Source organism: Dermacentor variabilis, chromosome 11 (assembly GCF_050947875.1).
Source record: "Dermacentor variabilis isolate Ectoservices chromosome 11, ASM5094787v1, whole genome shotgun sequence".
Classification (NCBI taxonomy): Eukaryota; Metazoa; Arthropoda; class Arachnida; order Ixodida; family Ixodidae; genus Dermacentor; species Dermacentor variabilis.
Window position 1 is genome coordinate 76,052,077 of NC_134578.1, and position 26,659 is coordinate 76,078,735.

The window sequence follows — 26,659 nt, forward strand, 5'->3', positions numbered from 1 at the left end:
GCTGTCACCGGCTGTCCATCCACCAAAACATCAATGTCGGCGCTCACAATTTCTTCGCTGTCGGGGTTTATCGGCTTCAAGTTCTTCTGCGGCGAGAGTGTCGGGGGCTTTTTATTGTCTTTCGGTGGGCCTGCAACCTTACCCCCGGAGGTCGCCACCTTCAGTTTCCTCGGCGTGGGCTGGGCGACCTTCGTCCTCGTAGATCAGCAAAAGTACGCCCAGTAGGTGAACTCATCTGACGTGGAGGGGTTGGAGAGCGCGACCGAAGGCCGAAATCGGACTGAACATGCGGCACAGATTCGTTATTCGGGTGCCCTGTTGGAGGTCCCTGAAAAGCAGTTTCGTCGCGGCGTAGCATGGAGTCGTCATTTGCACGTCGACCATAGGATCACGGAAGAAGAGGTCGAAATGATGTGTCGTGATGCCAGCAATGACGTGAAACGTGGCCGGCGCCTCCGCAGTGAAAACAGAGTGGGCGCCTATCGACGGTGAGCCATGCGTCGGTTCTCCGAAATTGTGGCCGTCTCGTAGGGTCATTTTGCGGCGTTGACCAAGGCGCTGTGAATGGCGGCTAGTGGTATGGCTGTGGCTGCGTAGCGGGTGCGCGCCTCAAAGCCTCCTCTTGCGGCGGCGACCAAGGAGCGACTGACGGAGGCTGGTGGTACGGCAGTGTGGTTGTAACGGGTGGTGGACATCGGACAGCGGCTGCGCAGTTCATGGGACGCTGGTGATCTTGAAGATCGGCTGCCGGTAAAGCTTGCCTTATTTTGTCACGCACCACTCCAGAGATTGACGCTACGGGTCTATCCACTGTCGGTGTCAGAATCTTTTGAAATTCTTCTCTGCCGAGTTCTCTGATCAATTCCCGCAAGGGGTTCTGATACTCATCAGTCAGTGCGGCGGCAGCAATTCCGGTGCTGGTGGACGGTCGATCGTACTGTCTGCATCTCTGATAAAGGGCCCGCTCAATAGCCGTAGCATCTCTGATAAAGTAAGCGATGGTAGCGACGGTGACTGGTGGGTTCCGCACAAACCCCGCGAACAACTGCTGTTTTATACCTTGCATGAGGTAGCGCAACTTTGTTTCTTCAGTCATGTTCGGGTCGGCTCTACAGAAGAGGCGGGCCATGTCCACGGCGAACATTCTGACCGACTCATTCGGTTGTAGTACCCGTAGCTCCATAATCTCCTGGGCGCGGTCGCGTCGGTCGGCACTCGCAAAAGTATCCGTAATTTTCTGACGAAAGTCATTCCATGTCGTTAGGCTGGCTTCGAGGTTCTCGTACCACGTACGGCCAGTGTCGTCAAGGGCAAAATAGAAGTGGGAGAACTTTTGCTGCTCAGTCCACTGATTAATCTGTGCGACGCGCTCATACTTGTCAATCGAGTCTTCAGTGTCTGCGAAGACTGCACCGCGATAACGATCGGGAAACAAAGGATGCAGAGTGGTTACTTGCTGCGGACTGGAAAACCACCTGGTTTGGGGTGCTTGCGGTGGGCTGGTTTCGGTCATGGCGAAATGTGTGGAGCTCCTATAGAGACGTGGTTAAGAGGGGAGAACTCCGGGGCAAAGCCTAGCAGTCGACGACTAAAGCGATGCACGGGTGTCGTACCTGGTTATAACGCGCACGGGCTAGAGGAACAACTCCCAGAAGGACTCCGGAGCATCAGGCGGGGTCAGTACCCTGCACCTCCACGAGTGTCGGAGTACAACGCGGACAGTAGACAGGGAGACGTTCAAGAACCACAGGACAACTTGTTCAAAAACAAAACAGGTCAGAGATACGGCTTCTTCGTCCTCGCCTAAACTTACTGACCCACTAGATGAGGTCCGTTAATGTCCCTACCTTCGTTGTCCTCTGCATAGAATACACGCGTCAATATTATCCTTCCTAGTGAAAACTGAAATATCTCATAAAAATTTAAGCTCTCCATTGTACAGCTCATTACCAATTGGCATACTTTTATATAGCTTTTATGTACCTTAGAGTCACTGTTTTAGCCCCTTTTAGATCCGCATAACATCTACCCTTCGTCTTTCATGACTCCACTGCGAACTCGTTAACACCGGCCTGGTGCTCTCTGGCCACATTTGGCCCTTGTACCACAAAACACCACATTCATCATCATCATCATAAAAATTCAATCATTTTAAATGCCGCGCACAGGATTGATATGCGCCTGTAGCTGCTACGTGCAATTTCAGTAATGCGGTAACTCCTTGTAGGCTGGCAGCAACAAAGGACCTAATAAGGTTCTCTGAGGAACGCCTGACGTGACGTCGACAGGAGTTGATTCCACTGAGGAAAAAGAAAAAAGTTGTTAGAGACAATGAAGCAAACTGGATATCCAAGAAACAAGACAGGAATTATTGAATAAGGCGTTTAGTTTTACCAATAATTTAGATTGAATCATAGAGTCGAAAGCTTTAGAGAAGTCAATGATGATGTTCTATACTTGATTACCTCGGTCTAGGTTATAAGCGATATCATGAACACACTCTATTAATTGCGTTACATTGCTATAACCACCGCGGAAACCGTGCTCTTAGAACATCATCAGAATCAAGGAATTCGGTTATGTTTGTGAGTAATGCACTCTACTATATTGTGTGACTGGGGTGCGATAGATATAGGTCTGTAGTTAGAAAGCAGGTGTTTATCGCCTAATTTATACAAAAGCAAGACTTTGGCTGTTTTTCGCCTAATTGGCATTTCACCAGAGTCTAAGAATTTCTAGAAGATTACAGTAAGATGCTGAGTTGTACGCACGGAGTATAGCTTACGAGAAAAGAATTCGGGATACCATCTGAGCCGATCCACTTTTTAGCCTCGAGGTTCAAGATTAGTTAACACACCATGAGCACGTTACGATATCACCTAGTTTATTATTTTGTGCATCATAGCTAAACTTTGGAACTGCATGGTTATACAAATTGAAAACAGATTGGAAGTACGAGGAAAAATATTCGAAGCGGCGATAAGGTTGTAAGTAATAGTGTCGTTAATGTTGAATGAGGTCCCTAACGTTGCACTGGGTAAAGTTGATGTCCAGAACCTGCGAGGATTTCATCTAATTATGATAGCGAGTTTCGCTAAAGATGATGATGATGGCGATGATGATGATGCTGTTCTAGCTTATTTTCGATGACCTTAAATACAAGATCGTCGTCAGGAAACAAGTGGGATGTTATGTTGCCCAGTCTGGACTACTCTAACATCTGTGCAACTAGCTCACTTTCTATCTTTCTCTTCTTTTGTGGAATTCGGATGTCAAGCAAAACCGTACCTAAATACCCCTGGTACAAGCATACGCCTTCAAGTGTGTAATTTATTTAGGCGATGTCTACTGCGCCCTATATCCCGGGATTTTGCACACCCTCTCGGTCGGCTTTTCCCGAGTAACGTAGCCTTGTTCTGTAGATCGCACAAAAGTAAATCAGGCTGATCCTGGAGATGTCGTGATTAAAAGTGGACTGATTTCGAGTCGGACAACTGCAATAAGTGGTAGCAAGGATCACGTAATGAGCTTCTCCGGGTCTTATTGATATGGCATGAAACTACGGAGTTACTTTGTTGCAGAAAAGCGTTGCTGCAGCTTAACAGTGTTATAGTGTTTATTTACCCTCTACGAGAAAGATTTCCGTCCCAAAAATTCCTATTATCTTCGATTCGAATAGGTTTTAAGCATATGCAAGACATTGTTCGTCGGTGCGCGGTTAATTATTTGTCATCGCTAATTTTGTGACAGCACTCCGGGCCATAGGTCCGCAAACTCACTGATGGGCCGACTGACTCAGAATCTGATGATCCGTGAGTTTCAGGATGAGTGAGTCTGAGGATTTACTCTGGCTGCACAGAAATTTGGTGAGTCCGAGTCAGTATAAATCCGGGTGAGAAAAATTTTGATAAATGAAAGCCCATATGAATCTGACTAAGCATAAATTTGGTGATACTGAGTCAGAGTAAGCCCCGCTGAACGGAATTTTAGTGAGCCTTTGTCCGAGTTGGTTCAGCTCAACAGAATTTTGGTGAATATCTATCCGCGGGAGTTTTAGGCAAAAATAAATTTTGTGAGTGAGCTTGAGTGAGTGTTGAGTTTTGCGCTGACTTATTATCAGTTCTGAAAAGATACTATCCCTAAAATAAGTGCTACGGGGGCAACAATGGGAACCTAAATAAATTATCAAAGCGTCAGCCACCAACAACGCCTAAAAAGGGTTTCAAGCCACTTACATTGGGATGTATTTGCTGATACCACATATAACGTCCTTTTGGGCAGTAACACGTACTCTTAGATCAAGACACCTGGTGTCATCCTCACAGCACTAGTTACTCCCGCTTGCAACAAGCATTGAATAGCCTGTAATAGTTTCAAATAAGAATCGATGAGACAACCTTACGGGTCTATGCAAGCACGTCTTGGCAGTTAGGGCCCTTCCTTTGCGATGGCAACAATGACCCTTCCTAGGGTATCCATCTATTGACAAGCAAACAACGGTGGCGTGCATGACTAGCCTGAGAAGACTAGGCAAAACTACATCTTGGTACTGAAACAGACACTTCGCAGCAGATACGACTTCCACCAAAAGTGGTCAAATGACCACGTATAGGCTAAAGTGGAAGCTCACAACATATAGATGTTGATTTGTGTGCAAGAAATACATAGATCATCAGCACCTCTCATCATCATCATCATCATCAGCCTGGTTACGCCCACTGCAGGGCAAAGGCCTCTCCCATACTTCTCCAATTACCCCGCTCATGTACTAATTGTGGCCATGTTGTCCCTGCAAACTTCATAATGTCATCCGCCCACCTAACTTTCTGCCGCCCCCTGCTACGCTTCCCTTCCCTTGGAATCCAGTCCGTAACCCTTAATGACCATCGGTTATCTTCGCTCCTCACTACATGTCCTGCCCATGCCCATTTCTTTTTCTTGATTTCAACTCAGATGCCATCAACCCGCGTTTGTTCCCTCAACCAATCTGCTCTTTTCTTATCCCTTAACGTTACACCCATCATTCTTCTTTCCATAGCTCGTTGCGTCACCCTCGTTGCGTCACCCTTTTCCTAAGCCTCCAGGTTTCTGCCCCATACGTGAGTACTGGTAAGACCCAGCTGTTGTACACTTTCCTCTTGAGGGATAATGACAGCCTGCTGTTCATGATCTGAGAATACCTGCCAAACGCACCCCAGCCCATTCTTATTTTTCTGATTATTTCAGTCTCCTGGCCCGGATCCGTGGTCCCTACCTGCCCTAAGTAGATGTATTCCCTTACCACTTCCAGTGCCTCGCTACCTATCGTAAACAACTGTTCTCTTCCGAGACTGTTAAACATTACTTTAGTTATCTGCAGATTAATTTTTAGACCCAACCTCCTGTTTTGCCTCTGCAGGTCAGTGAGCATGCATTGCAATCGCAAGTTGCTAAGTTATTCTCCATTAACTTTTATCCCCAATTCTTCCCACTCTAGGTCTCTGAATTCCTCCTGTAATCACGCTGTGAATATCATTAGATAGATCGTACCCCCCTGTCTGAGGTCTTTTGTATTGGGATTTTGTTGCTTTCCTTATGGAGGACTGCGGTGGCTGTGGAACCGCTACAGATATCTTTCAGTATGTTTAGATATGGCTCATCTACATCCTGAATCCGTAATGCCTCCATGACTGCTGAGGTTTCGACTGAACCAAACGCTTTTTCGTAATGAATGAAAGCTATATATATGGGTTGGTTATCTTCCGCCCATTTCTCTATCACCTGATTGATAGTGTGAATATGGTCTATTGTTGAGTAGCCTTTACGGAATGGTAAAGGCATGGTCCTTTGGTTGACAGAAGTCTAAGGTGTTCCTGATTCTATTTGCGATTACCTTAATAAATACGTTGTAGGCAACGGACAGTAAGCTGATAGGTCTATAATTTTTTAAGTCGTTGGCGTCCCCTTTCTTATGGATTAGGATTATGTTAGTGTTCTTCCAAGATTCCGGTGCACTCGAGGTCATGAGATTTTGTGTATATAGGGTGGCCAGTCTTTCTAGAACAATGTTCCCACCATCCTTCAACAAATCTGCTGTTACCTGATCCTCCCCAGCTGCCTTCCCTTTTTGCATAGCTCCCAAGGCGTTCTTTATTTCTTCCGCCGTTACTTGTGGGATTTCGAATTCCTCTAGACTATTCTCTCTTCAATTATCGTCGTGGGTGCCACTGGTACTGTAAAAATCTCTATAGAACTCCTCAGCCACTTGAACTATCTCATCCATATTAGTAATGATATTGCCGGCCTAGTCTCCTATCGCACACATCTGATTCTTGCCTATTCCTAGTTTCTTCTTCACTGCTTTTAGGCTACCTCCGTTCCTGAGAGCATGTTCAATTCTGTCCATATTATAGTTCCTTATGTCAGCTGTCTTACGCTTGTTGATTAACTTAGAAAGTTCTGCCAGTTCTATTCTAGCTTTAGGGGTAGCGGCTTTCATACATTGGCGTTTCTTGATCAAATCTTTCGTATCCTTTGATAGCTTACTGGTATCCTGTCTAACGGAGTTACCACCGACTTCTATTGCGCACTCCTTGATGATGCCCATAAGAGTGACTTCATATATGCGTACGTGGACTGAACTCATGCACAGAACTTTGCGACTCATGTGCTGTTGGACTGTATATTTTTTATTGATCCGGTGTTCTACTGAGTGTTATATTTAGTGTCGCTATTCTCCCTTTTTGCGCAAATTTGTTTCGTCAGCCAAGTGACAAGGAGTAGCAGGTGCCACCACATAAAGGCGCCAACCTCTCCTAACATTCACTTCAATAAAAAAAAGTGTCGTTCATTCCTTCAACACTAAGGTCCTCTTCCTGAGTTAAAGCCGAATACCTGTTCTGGTGCTTGATCCGGAATTCTTCTAGTTTCCCTCTTACTGCTAACTCATTGATTGGCTTCTTATGTACCAGTTTCTTGCGTTCCCTCCTCAAGTCTAGGCTAATTCGAGTTCTTACCATACTATGGTCACTGCAGCGCACCTTGCCGAGCACGTCCACTTCTTGTATGATGCCAGGGTTAGCGCAAAGTATGAAGTCTATTTGATTTCTAGTCTCGCCATTTGGGCTCCTCCTCGTCCACTTTCGGCTAATCCGCTTCCGGAAGAAGGTATTCATTACCCGCATGTTATCCTCTTTTGCAAATTCTACTAATAACACTCCGCTGCTATTCCTAGAACCTATGCTATATTCCCTCACTGACTTTTGTCCAGCCTGCTTCTTGCCTTCCTTGGCATTGAAGTCGCCCCTCAGTATAGTGTATTTTGTTTTGACTTTACCCATCGCCAATTCCACGTCTTCATAGAAGCTTTCGACTTCCTGGTTATCATGACTGGATGTAGGCGCGTAGACCTGTACAACCTTCCATTTGTACCTCTCATTAGGTTTCACAACAAGACCTGCCACCCTCTCGTTAATGCTATATAATTCCTCTATGTTACCAGCTATATCCTTATTAATCAGGAATCCAACTCCTAGTTCTCGGCTCTCCGCTAAGCCCCGGTAGCACACTACGTGCCCCCTTTTTAGCCCTGCATACGCTTCTTTTGTCCTCCCAACCTCACTGAACCCTATTATATCTCCTTTACTACCCTCTAATTCCTCCAATAACACTGCTAGGCTCGCCTCACTGGATAACGTTCTAACGTTAAACGTTGCCAGGTTCAGATTCCAATGGCGGCCTGTCCGGAGCCAGGGATTCTTAGCACCCTCTGCTGCGTCACAGATCTGACCACCGCTGGGGTCATTTGCTTCGCGGCTGCTGGAGACTGAGGGTCGTGGTTTGATTGTTGTATTCATATAGGAGGTTGAGCCCAAGTATTGCACCAGGGTGCCCAATTCTGCTCTGGTGAGAGAGTGCGTTACGAGTTCTGGTCACCGGGATCAGGCCGCACTCCAGGCATGTTTATGCAATTTTCTCAACACGCGGCTTTGTTCTTTTTCGGTAGAAAATTGCGCGCCACCGGGATTAGAACCACGGTCCTCTTGCACGCGAGGCGGATACTCTACCGCCACCGCATGAGTTGTAGGCGTCATTTAATCTACGGTGGTGCCTTCTTTGATCAGTCAAGGTGGACCAATCTGAGCTCGGTTAAACCGCACAAATGGCACTCAACTGGAGAAACCTGGTATTTATGACCTGCACATGTGTGGCCATACATAATAGAGGAGATTTTGATTGTTGTTTTTTAAGAGGGTCCCCCTACAGTGAAATAAAAAATATTAAAAGGGGGGAAGAAAAAAATAAGGAAAAAAGTAAGAGAACAGGATATTTCAACTCGTGACCCTTGGATGTTGCCTGGAGAGACAGCTCAGTCGGTTGGTCGGTCACGCCCCCTGTTACATTGAAGCGCCATAGCTCCTGTCCAGAGCCTCATGCTTAGGTGGAAAGAGACTGATGTTGTCCGCAATGGTCGATTCCGAGTGGTTGGAAGGCATACTTTCTTGGAAAAAAATGGCCGCCCGTCGATGAGAGGGAACTGGAGCGGCTCTAGAGCAGGCAAACCTTAAGCAAGTGCAAGTGCGAGCGCGGCACACCTAGCGTGGGAAGCTAGCCCGAGTAACTATCTTCTAGGGCTGCTGCTCACGAGAGCGAAACACCTTTGTGTAAGTATAATAAGGCTACTTTCGAAAAGTGAACGGTCCAGAGGGCTGTACTACGAGTGCTACGACTGAAATTTCCGATATATATATATATATATATATATATATATATATATATATATATATATATATATATATATATATATATATATATATAGAAAGCATCTCTCAGCCAGCAGTAAATCTGATATAAACTGCAATATTAGAAGCAACTCAAAATTAAGTCGCAGTTTCGTCCTAAAGGCGAAGCATCGATTACGATGGCAAATTGGGAGATATGCATACTAAGTGAGGGTAACGGTTTGATTGGCCGTGGAAACTTCGAAACATTCGCTTACTAACTAGATTAACGAGCATAGTGTGAATGCGCGCAAGCAAACATGAACACATCACACTCGATGAGCGCGGACTCTCGCATGCGAAACGGTAGTGTCAGCAAGCGTGACAGCAGCATCGAGCAAAGTTCACATCGTGCGGTCTATCGCTTCAGCACAAGAGTGGTTTGAATAGGGCGCGCACAAAGTTATGCGGCGTTTGCATCTCTGTTTCAAGATACGGCGCACGCGAGCGCACGAGACCGCACGTCGCCGTGCAAAACACGCACTTGTTGGCATGGTGGGCGCCGCCCGTCGCCCTCCCCCATTACCTTCCCGCTGTCCTCCATATATCGCGCGCGAGATCGAGACACGATCCTCAGGTCGCCATGCGCCCGGTCGCAAAATGTGCAATTTCTGCCGGAGCGCAACGCGGCCTCCACTACCTCCCAACCCCGTTGGCCTATCGCGCGACGTAAGACGGCGCCGCCGTCTGCTCTCTGTTCTTTTTCCTTCGCGAGCGCCAAATTCAGCCGGGATCGTCAGCTTCCCTCTGGTGTATTCTCTCATCACACAGCGTACATCGCGCGGCGATTGTGTTATGGACCTCAAATTTTGCAAGAAACATCACGGTGACGGTGACGGCAAAGTGCACCTTGAGTGTCGTACGATTGCTATCGCAAACAAACGTCGAGTAACTCATTAGAAACTCATGGAGTGAAACAGCAAGAACAATAGTTTCGCTACCATTATGTGCTTAACTCAAAAGCATAGCTGCTTAACTCAAAAACCTCGCCATATGCAACTTCGCTGCAAACAAGGAAGAAATTACCAGGGCATGTACGTGCACAACGTATGGCATAATTTAAAGAAAGTAGCCAGCTGACGTGAACTTTAACTTATTCTGCTCCCTGCAGGCTCTCCAGTGTGCACAACCTTAAGCATAAGGAACAGCAGCCGTCATGCTCCGCTAAGCACACGTCAAGATAGGTGAACTACATAAGAGATGTGTTATATGCACTAAGCTCTAGCAAAGTATACAAAGGACAGTATGACAATGTTTAATCAGCCAGGGAACACCAAACGACGTAAACAACGGATAGACTAGTCATTCAGCAGTTCGTTTCCTAGAGTGTGCGTGCGCGCTTTTGTTTGATAAGACAAAGTTCCATAAAACAGTCAGAAACAAAGCAAGAACGTGAAATTTAAGAGGCATTTTACATCAGAAAAGTTCCTAGTGCTACGCGCTCATCCTTCTGCAAAAATAAATATTATTCTTAGAGAGTCGCAATTAATAAGGCGTGCAGCATGCATGCCTGCTTTTTTTTTCTGTAGGAACGTGTGTGAACTATCTATATGTGTTGGTTTCTTTAAATAAATTGCAGCTGATAGCTGGCATCTGTCTTACTGTATTTGTTCATCTGTCCACAGGTTGAATTCTTTATTTTCAGTAAGTCAGTTATCACTGAAACAATACCATAGCCAAGAAAAGAAGGTAAAACGTATTTGGACAATTACGGAGTCCACAAACAGAAAATGCGCCATCGCGATCTCCTTATTATGGTAGATAAGTCAGGCAACATAGTGATAGAATGACTGAACGGGAAGGAAGGAAGGAAGGAAGGAAGGAAGGAAGGAAATCAACTTTATTCAGGTTCTGCAGGCCACGAGGGCTTTGGGCTCTCATGGAGTGGGCGTCTCCCACGACGGAACCGGGAGGTTGAGTTTCCTGGTGGCGTCGTGGACCTCCTGGCCGGCCCAGAGTTGGGGAGCGAGTTCTTCACTCCGGATTGCTTTTTCAAACTTGCACTTGTCCGGTTCGGAGTTTGTGAGCTTGCAAGCACGGCCAGAGTAAATGATATACGTTAAGGGATGTATTGCAACTGGTGCAATAAGACTTGTCGTGGGGCTCAGGCATGTAATGGTGTAATCCCTTTTGCGTGGGGTATGTGTCTGTTTGTAGCATTCTGAGTGTAACCGCTTGAGCTCGAGTGAGCGTGTGGTGTGGCGTGCTATACTGTGTGCGTTGTAGGTAGTAGTGTTTAGTGATTTCATTGTATGTAGTGGGCGCGTCCTTATTCTCCGAGTGGTTGGGTGAAGCCGCGCGGTCTGTAAGCGCGCGCGCAGCCTCGTGTGCCGCCTGGTTAAGGCTGGGGAGGTCGCCGATCTTTGGTCTTAAGTGTGCCGGGAACCAGTATATGAAGTAGTTCTTAATCTCTTTCTTTGAAACAATTCTGGGAGCCTATGCGCAGACCGTGCCCTTTTGGAAAGCTCTGATAGCCGCTATGGAGTCACTGTAGATGTGGGAAAGATTGTCGTCGGTGAGCGCAACAGCGATCGCAACCTGTTCGGCCTGTTCAGGCTTCCTTGAAATTACCGTGGCTGCATACCTTATGGATCCGTGACCGTCCACAACCGCCACTGCGAAAGCTTTGTTTGCCGTGTATGCCACCGCGTCCACAAAAGCTGAGCGCTCACGGTTCGCCAAGGCTTGGTTAAGAAGGAATTGTCCTCTCGCTTGTCGCCTGGCCCTGTTGTTTTCGGGGTGGACGTTTCTGGGTATAGGGCGGACCGTGATCTTGGCGCGGATGTCCCGTGGGAGGTCCGCAAAGTCTTTTTCTATGTCTCGTTGGGCAAAGCCTAGCTTCTCTAGGATCGTGCGCCCCGGAGGCGTCGTCGAAAGCCTAGCAAGCTGGGCGCGCTGCTGGGCTTCGGCAATTTCTTCCAGGGTGTTGTGCATGCCCAGGTGCCTCAGCTTCTCGTTGCTGGTGCTGGTTGGAATGCCGAGGGCTTGCTTGGTGACCTTTCTGATTGAGCCAATTGAGTCCAATTGAGCATTGCCGCAACGTATGGGAAGCGACAGGTGACGAACGCGTGTATGAGTTTGATAAGATTATGTTCCTTGAGGCCCCTGTGTCTATTGACAATTCTTCTGATGAGCCCAATAGCGTTGTCGGTTTTGGTGATGAACTTCTGAACCGTAGAGGCATTGACGTCTTTAGTCTCTACGATCATACTCTGGACTTTGATTTTGTCGACGCACGGTGTGGCGTGTCCCGAAGTGGTTCGTACGGTAATTTCCTGATTATAATCGAAGTCTGACGAGTATGGCCTGCGGCCCTTCTGCGTGGGTCTGCGTACGAGCAGCTCCGACTTGGTAGGTGAGCATCTGAGTCCTGTGGGAATTAGAAATTCTTCTATGGCGTTCACTGCTTCTTGCAAGATGTCCTGCACCATGCCGGGGTTCTTTTGGACATCCACATGGTGATGTCATCTGCGTATATGGTGTGCTCGAGCCCGTGGATCTGTCCTAGTTTCTCAGCAAGTCCCGCCATGGCAAGGTAGAAAAGCATAGGCGAGATGACCGAGCCTTGGGGGTTGCCCCTGCTCCCCAGCGAGAGTGTCTCCGTGGTGAGGTCGGCAAATCGGAGCGTAGCCGTCCTGTTATCCAAGAATGACTTGACGTACGAGTGGAATCTAGCTCCGAGGTTGAGTGCGGAAATGGTGTCCACAATGTATTGGTGAGAGAGATTATCGAACGCTTTCTCTAGATCTAACCCAAGAATGGCCTTGGCGTTTCTAATGGGGTGATCAATGATTTGGTGCTTGATTAAAATCATGGTGTCTTGAGTTGATAGACCGGGTCTAAATCCGGTGTGGGTGTGTGGTGACAGTCCCTTGTTTTCGAGGAATCTGGAGATTCTGTTCTGAATGGCGTGTTCCGCCGCCTTACCCACGCACGACGTGAGTGGTATGGGTCTGAGGTTCTCGACGCCCGAGGGCTTGTTGGGCTTTCGAATGAGAACCGTGGTGGCGTTCTTCCATTCTGGTGGGACCCTGCCGGAAGCCCAGACCTGATTGATTTGATCCGCTAGGAACCGGACGGAGTCTTCGTCCAAGTTACGAAGGGCCTTATTACTAATACCGTCCGAACCTGGGGCCAATGTGCCATTTAGGCTTTGAAGGACGGTCCTGATTTCTTCCAGTGTGAAGGGTTCATCGAGGTCGGGTTTGTCCGCTCCCGTGTACGGGGAACCGGGTGCCTCGGCCTCGTTTTCGTGGCTGCTCGAGAGTGGATCTTTCGGCAAGTCTTGCCATAAATTCCTACTCGTTCGAGTTTTTGAGTTCACGTTTCACTGTCTTGTCAGCCGCCTTGGTCTGGGAGCTCCTGGTTTGACCTTTGTTAAGAAGGTGTTTGAGTAGGTTCCAAGTTTTTCCATATGTCATGCTGCCATCGCCCCTTGCACATACTTCGTCCGATTGTTGGCTGGAGAGTACCACACAGTGGTGCTCAATGTCCTTGTTCAGTAATGCAATCTTTTTCCTAAGTCTTCTATTGAGTCTCTGGGTATGCCATCTCTGCAGTATGGATCTTTTCGCTTCCAGCATGTGAGCGAGCTTAGCGTCCATCCCGATTGTCTGGACATCTGTTTCTATTTCTTTGGTCGGGTTGCGGGCGTCCTCCTTCAGCTATTGCGTCTACTGTTCTAGTGTAGCAGGCTTGTCGGTACGTTCCTTTCCTATCTGTCTAAACGCATCCCAATCGGTGTATCTCCACTTTCGTAGTGGTTTCAATGCGATTGCTATTGACGTTTCCACAATGTAATGGTCGCTGCCGAGTTCATCGCCGGTATTATGCCAGGTGTTGAGAACGAACGTGAGGTCTGGGGTGGTGTCCCTCGAGACCCAGTTACCCATCCTGGTAGGGTAGAGCGCGGACGTGATCAGGTTGATGCCCATCTCTTCCGCATCGGTGGCAAGATTTCTGCCTTTGGCGCTGGTGACGCCGTAGCCCCATTCTACGTTTGGGGTGTTGAAATCTCCGGCAATAATCAGTGGGTTGTCCCCGGCTTTGTCTCTGGCCTTCCTAAACAGTCTTCTGAAACTTTGCGTTCTGTGGTTCGGGCTGCTGTACACGTTCAGTGCTAGTATGCTCTTAGCCTTTTTGCCTTTGGGAAAGACTTCGATGAACAAGTGCTCGCATTTGCTGTCCGGATTACTTCTGTCAATTTCGGCTCACGCGAGCCTGTTACTGACAAACGTCGCTACGCCGCTGCAGGCTTTTGTTGGTGGAACGGCAATTGTTTCATATCCCGGAAGTGTGGGTATGTCGGTGTTGGTCTCTTGAATGAGTATGATGTCCGGCTTGTCTGTAGTGTGTCTGATGTGTTGTTGCAAGACCGATTTCTTGTTGCAGAACCCGCGACAATTCCATTGCCAGATTGTAAGCTTGCCTTGATTGTTCGTTTGCGCTTGTGCCTTTCGGCTGGTTCTCGCTCATTTGCCTTCACAATTTTTGCTTTCTACTATGGTTGCGGACTATACCGCCATTTTGGGCGTGACGATATCGCTTCTTGCAGTGTTCCTTCTGACCATGGGGGAGGCGGGGGAGTTGACCGGTGCAGTGGAGTGAGTAAAGACGGTTCTCTCGAGGCCCTCGATCCTAGCGCCGAAGCCCTTCTCCATCACTCCTACCCTGCTCGTTAGGCCATCGACCGCCTCTACTAGTCTGTCGTGCCCCTTCTTTAGTGACTCGACATCGAATTGTAGTTGACCTAGGTTACTAAGGATCTTGTCCAATTTACCGTCTATGTCCTTGGCAGGCGTGTCGCATTCCGTGGTCTTAGCCTTGCGTTTCTTGTTGGCTGGTGGGCCCGCGGGTGGGCTTTGACTAGTCGTTTCTGATTCCGCTACGCTGGAGGGATTCGAACTGGGTGAAGTGTCCATGTGCATGTCCTGTGTCTGTGCATTTGGTGACCTAATTTGCGTTTTAAGCAATCTATTCTCGTTAGCCAGTTCTGTCATTGTGCGTCTGAGTTGAGCGTTTTTGTGCTCGAGTGCTTTGATTCTCTCGAAGATGTCTTTGTGTACATTATTCTCTGGCCGCGCTTGCAAGCTCACCTGAGATTGGTCCGTCAGTGGCCCGCAGTTAGTGGGCAGTGTCCCTGCCATTGCCGAGGCCTGGCATCCTGTTGTCGCCTTGACTGGATGGGCCCAGCTGTTAGCTCCGGGCGCGGGTGCGAAGCGCACGCCCGAGGTGGAGCGGCCCCGGCTCCCGGGTGTGCGGGATCGGCTCCTGCGACCTCTGCTGGCCGATCGGGATCCCGAGCTCCCCCTGGATCTGGAGCGTCCTCTAGGCTCGCGCTGTCCGTGTGGATGCTGCGCCGCACCAACGCCGTTCTGCCTTAAGAGACTCGTCGCGTTTTCTCGAAGTTTCTTGGTCGCAATGGCTGCCTGCTTGTTCTCGATCCTTCGCTTGCGTACTACGTACGGGACCTGGTATCTGTTCTTGCATTCCTTGCTGGCCGTGGGGTGTTTCTCGCCGCACAGCGCGCAAGAGACCTCTTCACAAGCGTGATCTTCTCCGGGGTCTGGAATGCCGCAATCCCTGCAAGTCGGCTTCTCCGGTGTGGGGCATACGTCTGCTCGGTGCCCTAGTTTGCCGCAAGCCTGACATATGATGATCTGCTTCCTGTAGAGCGAGCACTCTACCCCTGCACATCCGCACATCAGGTGGTTGGGAACTTTGTGTCCTTCGAAGACTACGATCACCGTCCCGGTTTCCTTAATGCGGTTCGCCGCCAGTGCGAGTGGGTTTCTCGGTTTGACGATGGACCTCGTTATCGCTTCTTGCGTGTGGTGGAGCGGAATGTTGCGAATGACTCCCTTGCACGTGTCGTCCGGTGCAGTCTGGTAGGAGAAGGCCTTGTACGTCTGCCCGGCGATAGTGACGCTCTGAATTTTCAAATATCCGTTGACCTTCTCGGGTAGTGGGGAACTCACGACCATGATGTTCTGTTTGCGGTTGGGACCAATCGTGTCGCCGTCGCACTGCATCGGTTCGAGTCCGGCTGCTTCTTGAATGGCCTGCACAATTCCCACGTGTCCGGTTTTGGCGATGTTCAGTCCGCCGCGAATGCGAATTACTACTTTGGTCTCGTTTTGCGGGAGTAAGGGCATTGTACTTGCCTTGATGATTTCTTTATGGGCCGACATGGGCTTCGGTGCTTTCGCTCTGGCGGCGGAGGCTGCCACGTTGGCAGCTACGTTGAGGTTAGACTTAGGCTTGGTCACTCTTCGTGGGGCGATGTCGCACCACCCGTTCCTGACGGAAACCTCCGAGGGGTCGATTTCTCGGCCGATAACTTTGTAATTCATTGTAGTTCCGTTGGCAAGACTTGGGCAGATGTCTGTGTGTCGGTGGGAGGCCCGGCGTCCGTCCAAGCGACGAAATCGTCGGCGGGTACGGCGTTAGGGTTAGCCGACGTAGCGCCCGCTTCGCGCATAAGAGTCCTCGCGGTATTGCACAAAATAAACTCACAGGGTCGAAAATGGTCTTGAAGTGAAGCATATACCTTCATAAACGTGATGCCGCGGTGCGATAGCACTGGTTTCGCAAAAATCACACTTAATTTGAGCGAATTGCGGGGCTTCGACGCGACGCGTCCTGGCTCGCAGTCACTTCGTCTTCCTCTGAACGGGAGCACTAGTCATTCCTGACGAAGTACCTTCAAAGAAAACACGTACTTTTTAAGGAAAGTGCAAGTATGTGAAAACACATTTACGAAGCGAATTCAGACCAGATATAAAGAGACACGAAATTGGCAAGGTACTTGCGTATAAATATAACAGATGGTTTAATACCATATACCATTTTTTGAAATATCCCCTGTAACATATAGCTTCATTGTAGTTCTTGAGGTGAATTGCTTGATGCGGCGGACATTACTCGCACATGAAGTCAAAATGAATAATCTACGAATTACCGAAAATAGCTAATGAACTTCTTAATTATTCATTTTACGCTACATCAAGCCATGTTTTTAATTGTGACCAGCATACCTTGGTATTTGTATCCATAATTCGAACTTGAATATTTCGCCCAATAATGGAACGTATTTTATAGCAGCCTAAATATTTTTTGCAAATGCTGTACAGTGCAGAGCAGTGAAACACTGTACTCAGAGTACCTGGCTTTCACCACTTTTATTTGCGCCACTGGTGATAGTTGGCTAATCGCAGTGACACTAAATCACGCCACTATGCGTCACAAATGTTCTCTCCTCGTCAGTGGCGACACAGGCGCGCGGTGTCCCCAGCACTTGCGGTGCCTTACAAGAGAGCCGGCCGTCACGCATTCTGATCATTGTGTTTCAATCACTGAGCAATGCACCTCCATTTTGCACTAAAACATTTACTCATTAGACTTTGCCACACATGTCTTAAATGACCGAAGGGAAGGTGGCATTACTCAAAAGATTTTTCCTTTACAGACAGCGAACCAGAAGTGAAGCGTATGACTCTTCAATACACTGAAGATGATGGTAATTTTAGCTGCAGCGTGTATTTCATCTCTCCTCCTGACACTGTTGTTAGAGACAGTAAGTGAGAAAATTCTCGTCCACTAGGCTATTTTCATAGGTTGGTGCATTACTATAAACCCGGTAGTGCAACGCAGTCACCTTTCAAGCTTTGATGCCTAGAAATTTGATGATGCCCAGACCTCCCGATGCACCACCTGAGTATGTAGTCAAGCTAGAAGAAAGGATGTCCCAATTCCAGTCAAACAAATTGTTACTTGAGTTTGACCTAAACTTACCTGATGTCATTTGGGGATCGTTTGCAAGCACTTTCAAGGAACAGTAAACATTTAAACAGCATGCTTAACATAATGCTAACGCATGACCTAATTCAAGTCGTTCAGAAGCCAACACGTGTGCAAGGACCTTGCCAATCTGTGCTTGATCTGGTATTTTTGCCCAGAATGTTAACTGAATTTACCGTTGCAGTTGTAAAAGGTATATCTGATCACCTACTTGTCAGTATCGATGTATCCATAGTCTCTTCCACCCCATCTGGGAAACTTGTGAAGCGTTCCTTCAAGGACTACTCACGCGCAAATGATGCAGCCATGATAGAAGCTATGGAAGCAGGCGTCACCGGCTTTAACGACAGTAATGTGATGACACTTTGGCGCCGTTTTAAAAAGGTGTCAGTTCTGTATCGATGAATTTGTGCCTGATAAATACAAACTAGTCCGCAAACAAACACCGTGGATGACACGTGATTTCATTTCATATTATTTTATTTCCTTAAAGACTCCGTAGTAGGGCTATTACGCAAGGGGTGGGAACACAACATATGCAAACAAGTGTTATAATGAATTCAATTCTGTAAATAACAAGTTGTTACATCTTGAACAAATTGTGAAGAGCAGGTGATGGCAGCGGTTTGATGAGGAAGACCATCGCTGTCTTTAGATGCTCGGTAGAAAAATGAGCCGGAAAATGCATTTGTGCGTGATTGTGGTTGTGCTACCTGCTGGGGATGGCCAATGCGTAGTGACCGGCGCGTTCGAGGAACAATGTATAGTGGTCTATTAAGCGTCGAATAGTACAACCTGTGAAAGAGGGAACGGGTGGCAATGCGGCGACGAAGGGATAGAAGCGATAAGGAAGTTTCTTTTTGTAAAGATAATATGCTGACGTTGGTAAGAGCATGTGCATTGAATATACCTGGTGGCGCGATTTTGAACTGCCTCGAGGGCATTGGCGAGATATGCTTGATGCGCATCCCTGATGACAGATGCGTATTCGAGTTTCGTTCTTACCAATGATCTATAGGCTAACAGTTTTATATGCAATAGAGCAAGGCGAAGGTGACGTCTTAAAAATCCCAATGTCTTGTTAGCCGATGAAATAACGTCAGTAACATGCGCATTCCAGGTTAGATCCTTAGTGGAGGTGATACCTAGGTATTTGAAGCATTCCATAATTCCACGGTGACGTCACCAATGCGATAAGAAAAGCGAAGAGGGTGATGACGACGGGTAAACGGGACAAGTTTTCATTTATTAGAGTTGAGTGTCATCAGCCAAACATCACACCATTCTTGTACCCGGTTAAGGTCGGACTGAAGAGTTATTTGGTCAGTGATGGTATTGACTGCGCCATAAATAACGCAGTCATCGGCAAACATACGGATATGGCAGGACACATGCAAGGGTAAGTCGTTGATGTAAATTAAGAAAAGAAAAGGGGGCCAAGGACGGACCCCTGTGGTACGCCTGATGTGACGAGTGTAATGTTTGAAGCGCGGTTATTAAATGAGATATACTGTGAGCGGTTAGTTCAAAATAGCTCAAGCCATTTTAGGATATCACGATGCAAATGCAAACGAGAAAGTTTTAGTAATAGGAGTTGATGAGCAATTTTGTCAAACGCTTTCACGTAATTTAAAAATATTGTATGACCCACCTCACCCCAAGATAAAAAGGTTAAAGAAAACACGATGACCACCTGAACGAGTTAAAGAATTGAAAGAAAACCTTGCGCGTGCAGTACGCACCTCGAAGGAACGCTACTTGAATACAGTACTACTGGACTTTATTGTTGAACAGCCCGAAAAGTTCTGGAATTACTTCAGCAAGAAAAGAAGCCAGTAGTACCAATCTGCATCGATGGATCAATCATTACCGATCACAAGGATATTGCGAGCCATTTCAATTATTATTTCCATAGTGTATTTTCTAATTTTTACATTAGTTCATCCAAGGACAAAACGTTTCACCCATCCGAAGCTAATTTTATTTCATGCACTGGCTAAGTCTCGATGTTAGTTAACTTAGAAACTAAATTTTCATGTGGTCCTGAACACCTTCCAAACAAGTCTTAAACGTTTTGCTGAAACTATTGCAAGGCCCCTTCTAATTATATTTCGTGCTTCGTTACTTGCTGGAAAATTACCGGATGACTGGAAGATAGACAGAGTTGTATCCGTATTCAAGAAGGCCGACTGTTCATTGTTAGAAAATTACTCTCCAATATTATTGACATTCTCATGTTATAAACTATTCAACAGTTACACAGCTTGTCACCGTAATTCATTCACTTGACTCACGCCTTGATAAGAATGGTCAAATTGATGCTGTATTTCTTCATTTTAGCAAAGCCTTGCATACAGTTCCACATGACAGATTAATACTAAAACTTAGGCATCTTGAGTTCCCAGAAACATTGATCGCATGGATAACAAACTATCTAACAAGTCGCCGCCAGTTCGTAAAAATTAATAAGAAACAGTCTGGTGGTCTTCTGGTCAACTCGGGAGTTCCTCAAGGAAGTGTCCTAGGACCTTCCTTGAGGAACTCTTTTTACTTTACATAAATGATATTACTACTTCAATTCATTCCAGTGTGCAAATTAGGTTGTTTGCAGATGAATGTGTGCTTTTTAGAGAAATCACTTCAAGAAATTATCAAACTGATTTAAATATTTCTCTAGCTGGCATTATTAATTGGTGCAAAGTGTGAGGAATGCGGCTCAACGCTGAAAAGACGGTGTTTCTTCCCTTCACTGGCCAGAAAGCTCCACTAACCTTTAGTCACACGTTAGGTTCGTTGCCTTTGGAGGAAGAAACAAAATATAGGTATTTCGGTGTCACAATTACTAACAATTTATTATCAAGAAAGGGGCTGACAGATGGAATAGCACACTGTAGTATAAAGGTTATAAACAGGGATCAAGTGCCTCAGAAACGCTGGCCAACGTTTCGATAGGGGGACCTATCTTCGCCAAAGGCGGCCTCATCATCCTCGGCATGTTGACGAGGATGACGAGGCCGCCTTTGACGAAGACAGGTCCTGCTATCGAAACGTAAGCCAGCCTTTCTCAGGCACCTTATCTCTGTTTACAAACTTTATACCACAACAATTCATCATGAAATTTACACATTGATAATATTTGCTCTTTGGCCTTGCGTAAATTATATTTTTGTGACATAAACTGAAAAATTCCCCACCTAACGTAAAACTGCTTCCTTATTATTCATTAATCAGACAGAAACATGAATATGCATGTGTTGTTTGGGACTCGTTTGCTAAACAAAATATTAACTATCTCAAAAGGGTACATAAGAAAGCCGTGCGATGAATATATTTATATTTCTCTAGATATGATTCCCCCTCACAATTATTGCGGATAATGGCATCGAAATCCTTGAGCAGCGAAGGCAACACTTCAGAATTCGATTTCTTTCCATGCTTCTTAATGGAGACTTATCAATTAATCTTTCATCATATCTTTCTATTTCAACGTCTAGGCTTACTCGATACCATCATCCGAATTGACTAACACCTTATTTTGCACGGACGGATGTGTTCAAGCATTCTTTTTTTTCCGAACTATACTAGACTGGAGTAACTCGTTGTTGCCTGTTTTAATTGATTTATTCATTGTACTACTGTTGTGCCTTACAACCGTGCTTGCTTGAACAATGGATTGTATTATTGTTGTTTAACCACCCTGCTTGGACCTGAACTAGGTCTGCAGTATGAAATAAATAAAAAAAATTCACAAGGAGCTGATACACAAAATACTTCATTTATATTCCCCTTCTAAAATTCTTGGAATGTCCATTACCCCTTCCGAGATATGTCGACTTACCGGCCTTCAGACGTTTAGTTTCGCTTGACATGCCCTGTAATACGCACGCCAATAAAGAATTGAATATTCTGTATCCACTAGAAAGCTTGGAGTTCACCATACTTGTAGCAGTCAAGTACAGTAGGCTCCCTTTGTGACGAACGCGAAGGGACCATGAAAATTTGTTCGTCTTACCAAAAGACAGTTTCATAAGAAATACATTTGACAGTATGACCAGGTGCATCCAAATATCTTACTTAAAAATAGTAAATGAAATAGACATCACACGGGAAAACTTACATAGCAATCATTTATTTAGAATGCGTTCATAGAAAACTGTTTACTAGTGATGCTGTTGCTTGGTTGCACGCAGTCCGTATGGACGTTAAGCACTTCTGTGAAAATGGGCGAGCAGCCACAAACAATGTCATCCCACCTAACGACTTTAAGGATCCCTTTGTGCCTTTTTGCTGCGGTAATTAGTTCACTAGGGCGTTAAATAGGCATCTACGCCTTACAGATCATCAGTGCAGACTCCAAACTAGCGAAAGTACGAAGGAGCGCGCCGAGTGTGCAGTAAAGCGAAGCAACAGCAAATGAAACGTAAGTGCTGAAACCAGCAACAATTACTCGGGAAATTCACATCCCAAGGATAATGGGCGTTGCTCCATCAGCGACCCGGATAGCACGAGATGCGGCAGCTGTAAGGACTTTCTTCAAGCGGCAACGAAGACACTTGGCATATACTCCAATATCGACAAGCGCTGGCACAAATACACTGTTAACTTCTACATCGAATATATCGCGTCTGGTTGGCAGGACGAGAGCCTTTGGCGGAGACGTCGATTCTGATTGGCTAATGGCGAATACGGCACATCGCAGAGGCGCCCACCGGGGCATCTGGGGCTACGATGACTGGATGAAATGGCGTATTTGGGCGCCTTGGTGCGCACCAGTGCGATTTGCCGAGTTCGCCATAAATGTGTGCCTAGTTCGTGCGACATGGCGCACGTCGTGCCACAGCCATCTGGATGAGTAAACGTGTTGCGTAGTACGTGCCTCTTTGGGCACGTGGTGGCACAGACAATAGATAGGAGGTGGCGCGATGTTGTGCGTGTATAAATTGGGTGTATAAATTAAAAAGCATCAATGTCCAATTGAACGTCGCTGAGCGGTCCTTCGAATTATGAACTCATCACGGGCAAGAGAGTGCTTTGAGACGCTTGACGCGTTTTCATTTGGCCTTACCAAGACGCAGTTCAAACGCAGGCGACAGCTTACGCGGATTAGGAACGCGCGGATCAGAAGAGCATTTCACCAAAAGGACCATGATGCTTTCGAATTCGCGCACGTAAGCAGCCTTGAGTGGCTCTGCATAATTTTCTTCCAATTCTTTCAGTTTTTACGACCATTCTGAAAAGTCATCATCAGACTATTTTATGTCCACTGCAGGACGAAAGCCTCTGCCTGCGATATGCAATTACCCTTGTCTTGCGTCAACCGATTCCAACTAGCGCCTACGAATTTCCTAATTTCACCTAGTTTTCCGGCGTCTTCGACTGCGCTTCCTTTTCTTGGCATCCATTTTGTAACCCTAATGGTCCACCGGTTATCTAACTTACGCATTGCATCACCTGCCGAAATCCATTCTTTTCTCCTAATGTTAATTAAAATATCACCTATCGCCGTTTGCTCTGGGATCCACGCCCCTATTTTGCTGTCTCTTCAGTAGAAACAAAAAGAAGACATTTATATATTATATTTTATATAGTGAATCAATTGCGTTGTTTTTTTTCGAATGATGTCCGACTTGACGGATAACTTTTTTAGTAATGCGATTCAAGTAAGTTTCGAAGGCTTACTTGGACAAATCTTTGAACCAAAAGACCATCACTATAGATCACAGCACACCTTACAGACGCGAAACGTTGCTGTCTCTGAAGATTTTCACCTCATTTATTCCAGGTTTCGCAGACTGCGAAATGTATGTCAAAGACAGCTACGTAACACAGGGGCCTTCAGAGAGCTGCAGGAAATTTTTCGAGGAAAAGTGCGGCTCCTCTAGATATCAACCGTACAGCGAGAGCTGCAAGAAAGCCATCGTTGACACCAACAACAACGAGATTAACAATAACGACTATTCCTAAACATCTCCGCGAACGCTCCTTCTTCATTTTTACAATAAATATCCAGCATATTTCACACTTACTTTTATGGTTCTTGAGAGTGCCAGGGAGATGATCATTTTCTCTGTGAAAACACCGTATGATGATAGTAAATTTCTTGTTTGCCTGGCGACAAATATAAGAACTGGATGAGAAATAAGGGCATGCACTAGACAACACTGACGAATTTTTTACTATGTCAAGTTGCCTGTGAATTCTGGTTATTTTTAGAAGCTATCGAAGCTAGTTATATAAAATGTCCTCTACGAGTAGTTAAACTGCGTAAAAACGGTGAGTTCTTAATGGTCATGACGTTGTGTTGGGTGTGTACAAGCTAACAATTAACAAAAATCACTAACACTTGGGTAAACTACGTTAAAACAATTGTAAACGAAGTACACGCTCTTTCGGCTTTAAGCCAAATACATACGAATATTGAACTTACCAGGATCTATACTTCTTGATGTCTCTTTATTCTCCCGCGTGATCATAAAAAATAGTTCTTACTCTTTTGCTGCTCGTTAGAGCAAAAGATTATGCCCATATTCTCAGCGTTAAATACTCTGTCACTCTTAGCCTAAATGTATTAGTTGACATCTGACATGGTCTCCGCAGTGACTGCAGTTTCACCTCTTGCATCTAATTGTACTCGTGAAAACATTGGTCCCTGTGTCCATTGAAGACACCCCCGTATTTTATAAATGTCGAAAGAACTAACATCACCTTCAAGTAGGTAGAAACAGCAAGACAATGTGTGGACGGCAATACGTCTGTCCTAAAAACACACGGTAAACAAAGCCACTAACAGCGTATCAAAGCCATTTTCTATGCTTATCTGCGTTGTCTTCTTTGCGCTGCCAGCAATGCTACATTGCCAACGTGTGCATAAAACAATGTCTTGTAAGAACACTTCGACAGAGTGCCGTCACGGTGCTTAAGATCACTGTGAACCACTAGTTTAGTAGAGATTTAGCAGCCACACAGGAACTATATCACTCGCAAGTGAGGATGAAGAGGACGTGTGATCATGGAGTTCATTGAAGTAGTTCACGTCGCTGAGCTTACAAAATACCTTCTTCTGCTGTGGAACAATTCTCTTAGTTTTAGGTGCAGTCCCAAGCACGGGAAACGCCCAGATACCAACCAGTCGAACTGTCATAGTGTAGAAGAACGACTGAGAAAAGATACCAAGAAACAACTCGCAAGAATGTCCCAATTTCTCCAGAAAGGCGAAACATTGATTGCGATAGCAAAGTAGCAGACAGCCGTACCAAGTAAAGATTCTACTCTTATGGGCCCTGTAAACTTGTAAACATGCGTTTGCTAACGAAATTAGTAAGCATGCTACAACCGCAGACGGCAAACTTGAACACATCACACTCTGTGACCGCGGACACTCGCTGTAAAAGCCCTAACGTGAGAAAACGTAGCAGCAGCAGCGATCTGTCGCTTCAATGCAAAGTAAGCGCTGAGTACACACAGCACTGACAAAGCTACGACCCGCCGAGCTATGTAAACTCGGAGGCCAACGCAGAACACTCTCAAGGTACGGTTACGCAACTCCGTGCAGCCGCCTCATGAGCAGTTGATGCCGGAGTAGAACGTCGCCGCCACTCCCTGTCCTCCCCCACCCCCGGTGCCTCGCAGCGTTAGGGGCCTCGAGGGCGACGAATGACGGCGCGCTCTCCCTCTGCTTTAGTCCCTTTCCCGCCGGCGAGGTTGAACCGCGATCGTCGTCTGCCGTCATACACTTTCACTTGGCCATACAGCGTAAGGCGAGCGGCGACGGTGTTACCGCCGGTGGACTTGATACGCAACTTCACGGTAAAGGCGACACCGATGGCAGAAATGCGCTGAGAGTGTCCATATAATTGCTATCGCATTATTAACTGAAGCCATGGAACTTAACACTGCTACGGCACAGAATGTCATTGTTTAGGACAAGCTAGCCAAAACTGGCAGGTTTCCAGAACTGGAATATTCTGTTTCCAGAAGGGCCAGTTCTGGGGATGTCGTATAAAGTTTCTAAACAGGGATAAGGTGCCTGAGAACGGCTGGCCAACGTTTCGATAGGAGGACCTATCTTCGCCAAAGGCGGCCTTGTCATCCTCGGCATGTTAGTTTTAAAGGGTTAGTGCAGTGAAGTCACGTGCTGGTGTTGTCGCTGGCGGCTGGTTATAAAGGGAGAGACATCAGAGGTAATGAGCGCTGTAGTCCGACGTCTGTGAGCTTCGTTCCCAAGACGAGGGGTCAAGAGCGGGAGAGTGGGAAGGCGGGGAGAAAAGAAACGAAAGGAAAGCTGATAAAAAAGAACAGGGGCGACACCAAAATGAAAAAAAAGAGAGAAAGAACCAAAGAGAAAGAAAAATAAAGAAAGACGGGGCATGGGAGGGCGTTGGGGAGGCGAGAGGTTAGGGAGCATTCAGGGGTGTCGTTGGTGGCCTGTTCTTGTGGCATTAGAAGAGCCGGTCAGGCGGTCCGCGCGCGAGTCACACAAAAGAAAAAAAACACATCACTTGAAAGAGTGACTTGAGTATCATAGCAGCAATACGTCAAGTAATTTTGAACTAGTTAAGATAGCGACAAGTGCAATGTATGGGGTGACTGAAAGGCAGCGGCATAGTCTTTCAAGGGGCATTGCCCCAGTCGCTCAACGTAGGTGTTGTTACAGCCGCATGCAGAAATGGCGATACTCTGGGTTGAGGCGCCGAAAAAGGCATATTGACTTCGTGATGCGTTGGTGAGGGTGTTTCAAAAATATATTATAAAAAGAGGAAAAGGAAGGAGGGAACCGAAACTGGAATAACAAATAGGAGGGTGATGTGCGCAGAAGAGGGCGGGGCATGTGTACATGGGAGAAGGGGGTCCTACAGTTGATATAAATGTAAAAACCTGAAAGAGTATGCCAATTGAGTAGTAGGCAGGAAAAAATTTTCGAAATGGAAGAGTAGGTGAGGTTAAGAACTAACGTTAGCTGGTGGCATAATGTGTTTTGTGTCTTGGTTGATGATATGAGAATTTCAGATTTAAGTTACCGCTTCTAAGTTGCCACGTGCCAAATTAATTCCCGTCGGGCGCAGGCAATTAAATTTGTGTTTCGTATATTTCCGTAAATTCCG

At 46.5% G+C, this 26,659-nt stretch overlaps 1 protein-coding gene across 1 annotated transcript in view; it reads left to right on the forward strand.

Annotated features, from left to right (window-relative positions):
* LOC142564778 (uncharacterized) overlaps nucleotides 1–23,563 on the forward strand; it is a 28,978-nt gene extending 5,415 nt beyond the window's left edge. The window contains exons 2-3 of the mRNA XM_075675933.1: nucleotides 17,227–17,334; nucleotides 23,341–23,563. Coding sequence (XP_075532048.1) covers nucleotides 17,227–17,334; nucleotides 23,341–23,522 — 290 coding nt within the window. The 3' untranslated portion in view covers nucleotides 23,523–23,563. The remainder of the gene's footprint in view (nucleotides 1–17,226; nucleotides 17,335–23,340) is intronic.
* Nucleotides 23,564–26,659: the final 3,096 nt, after the last annotated feature.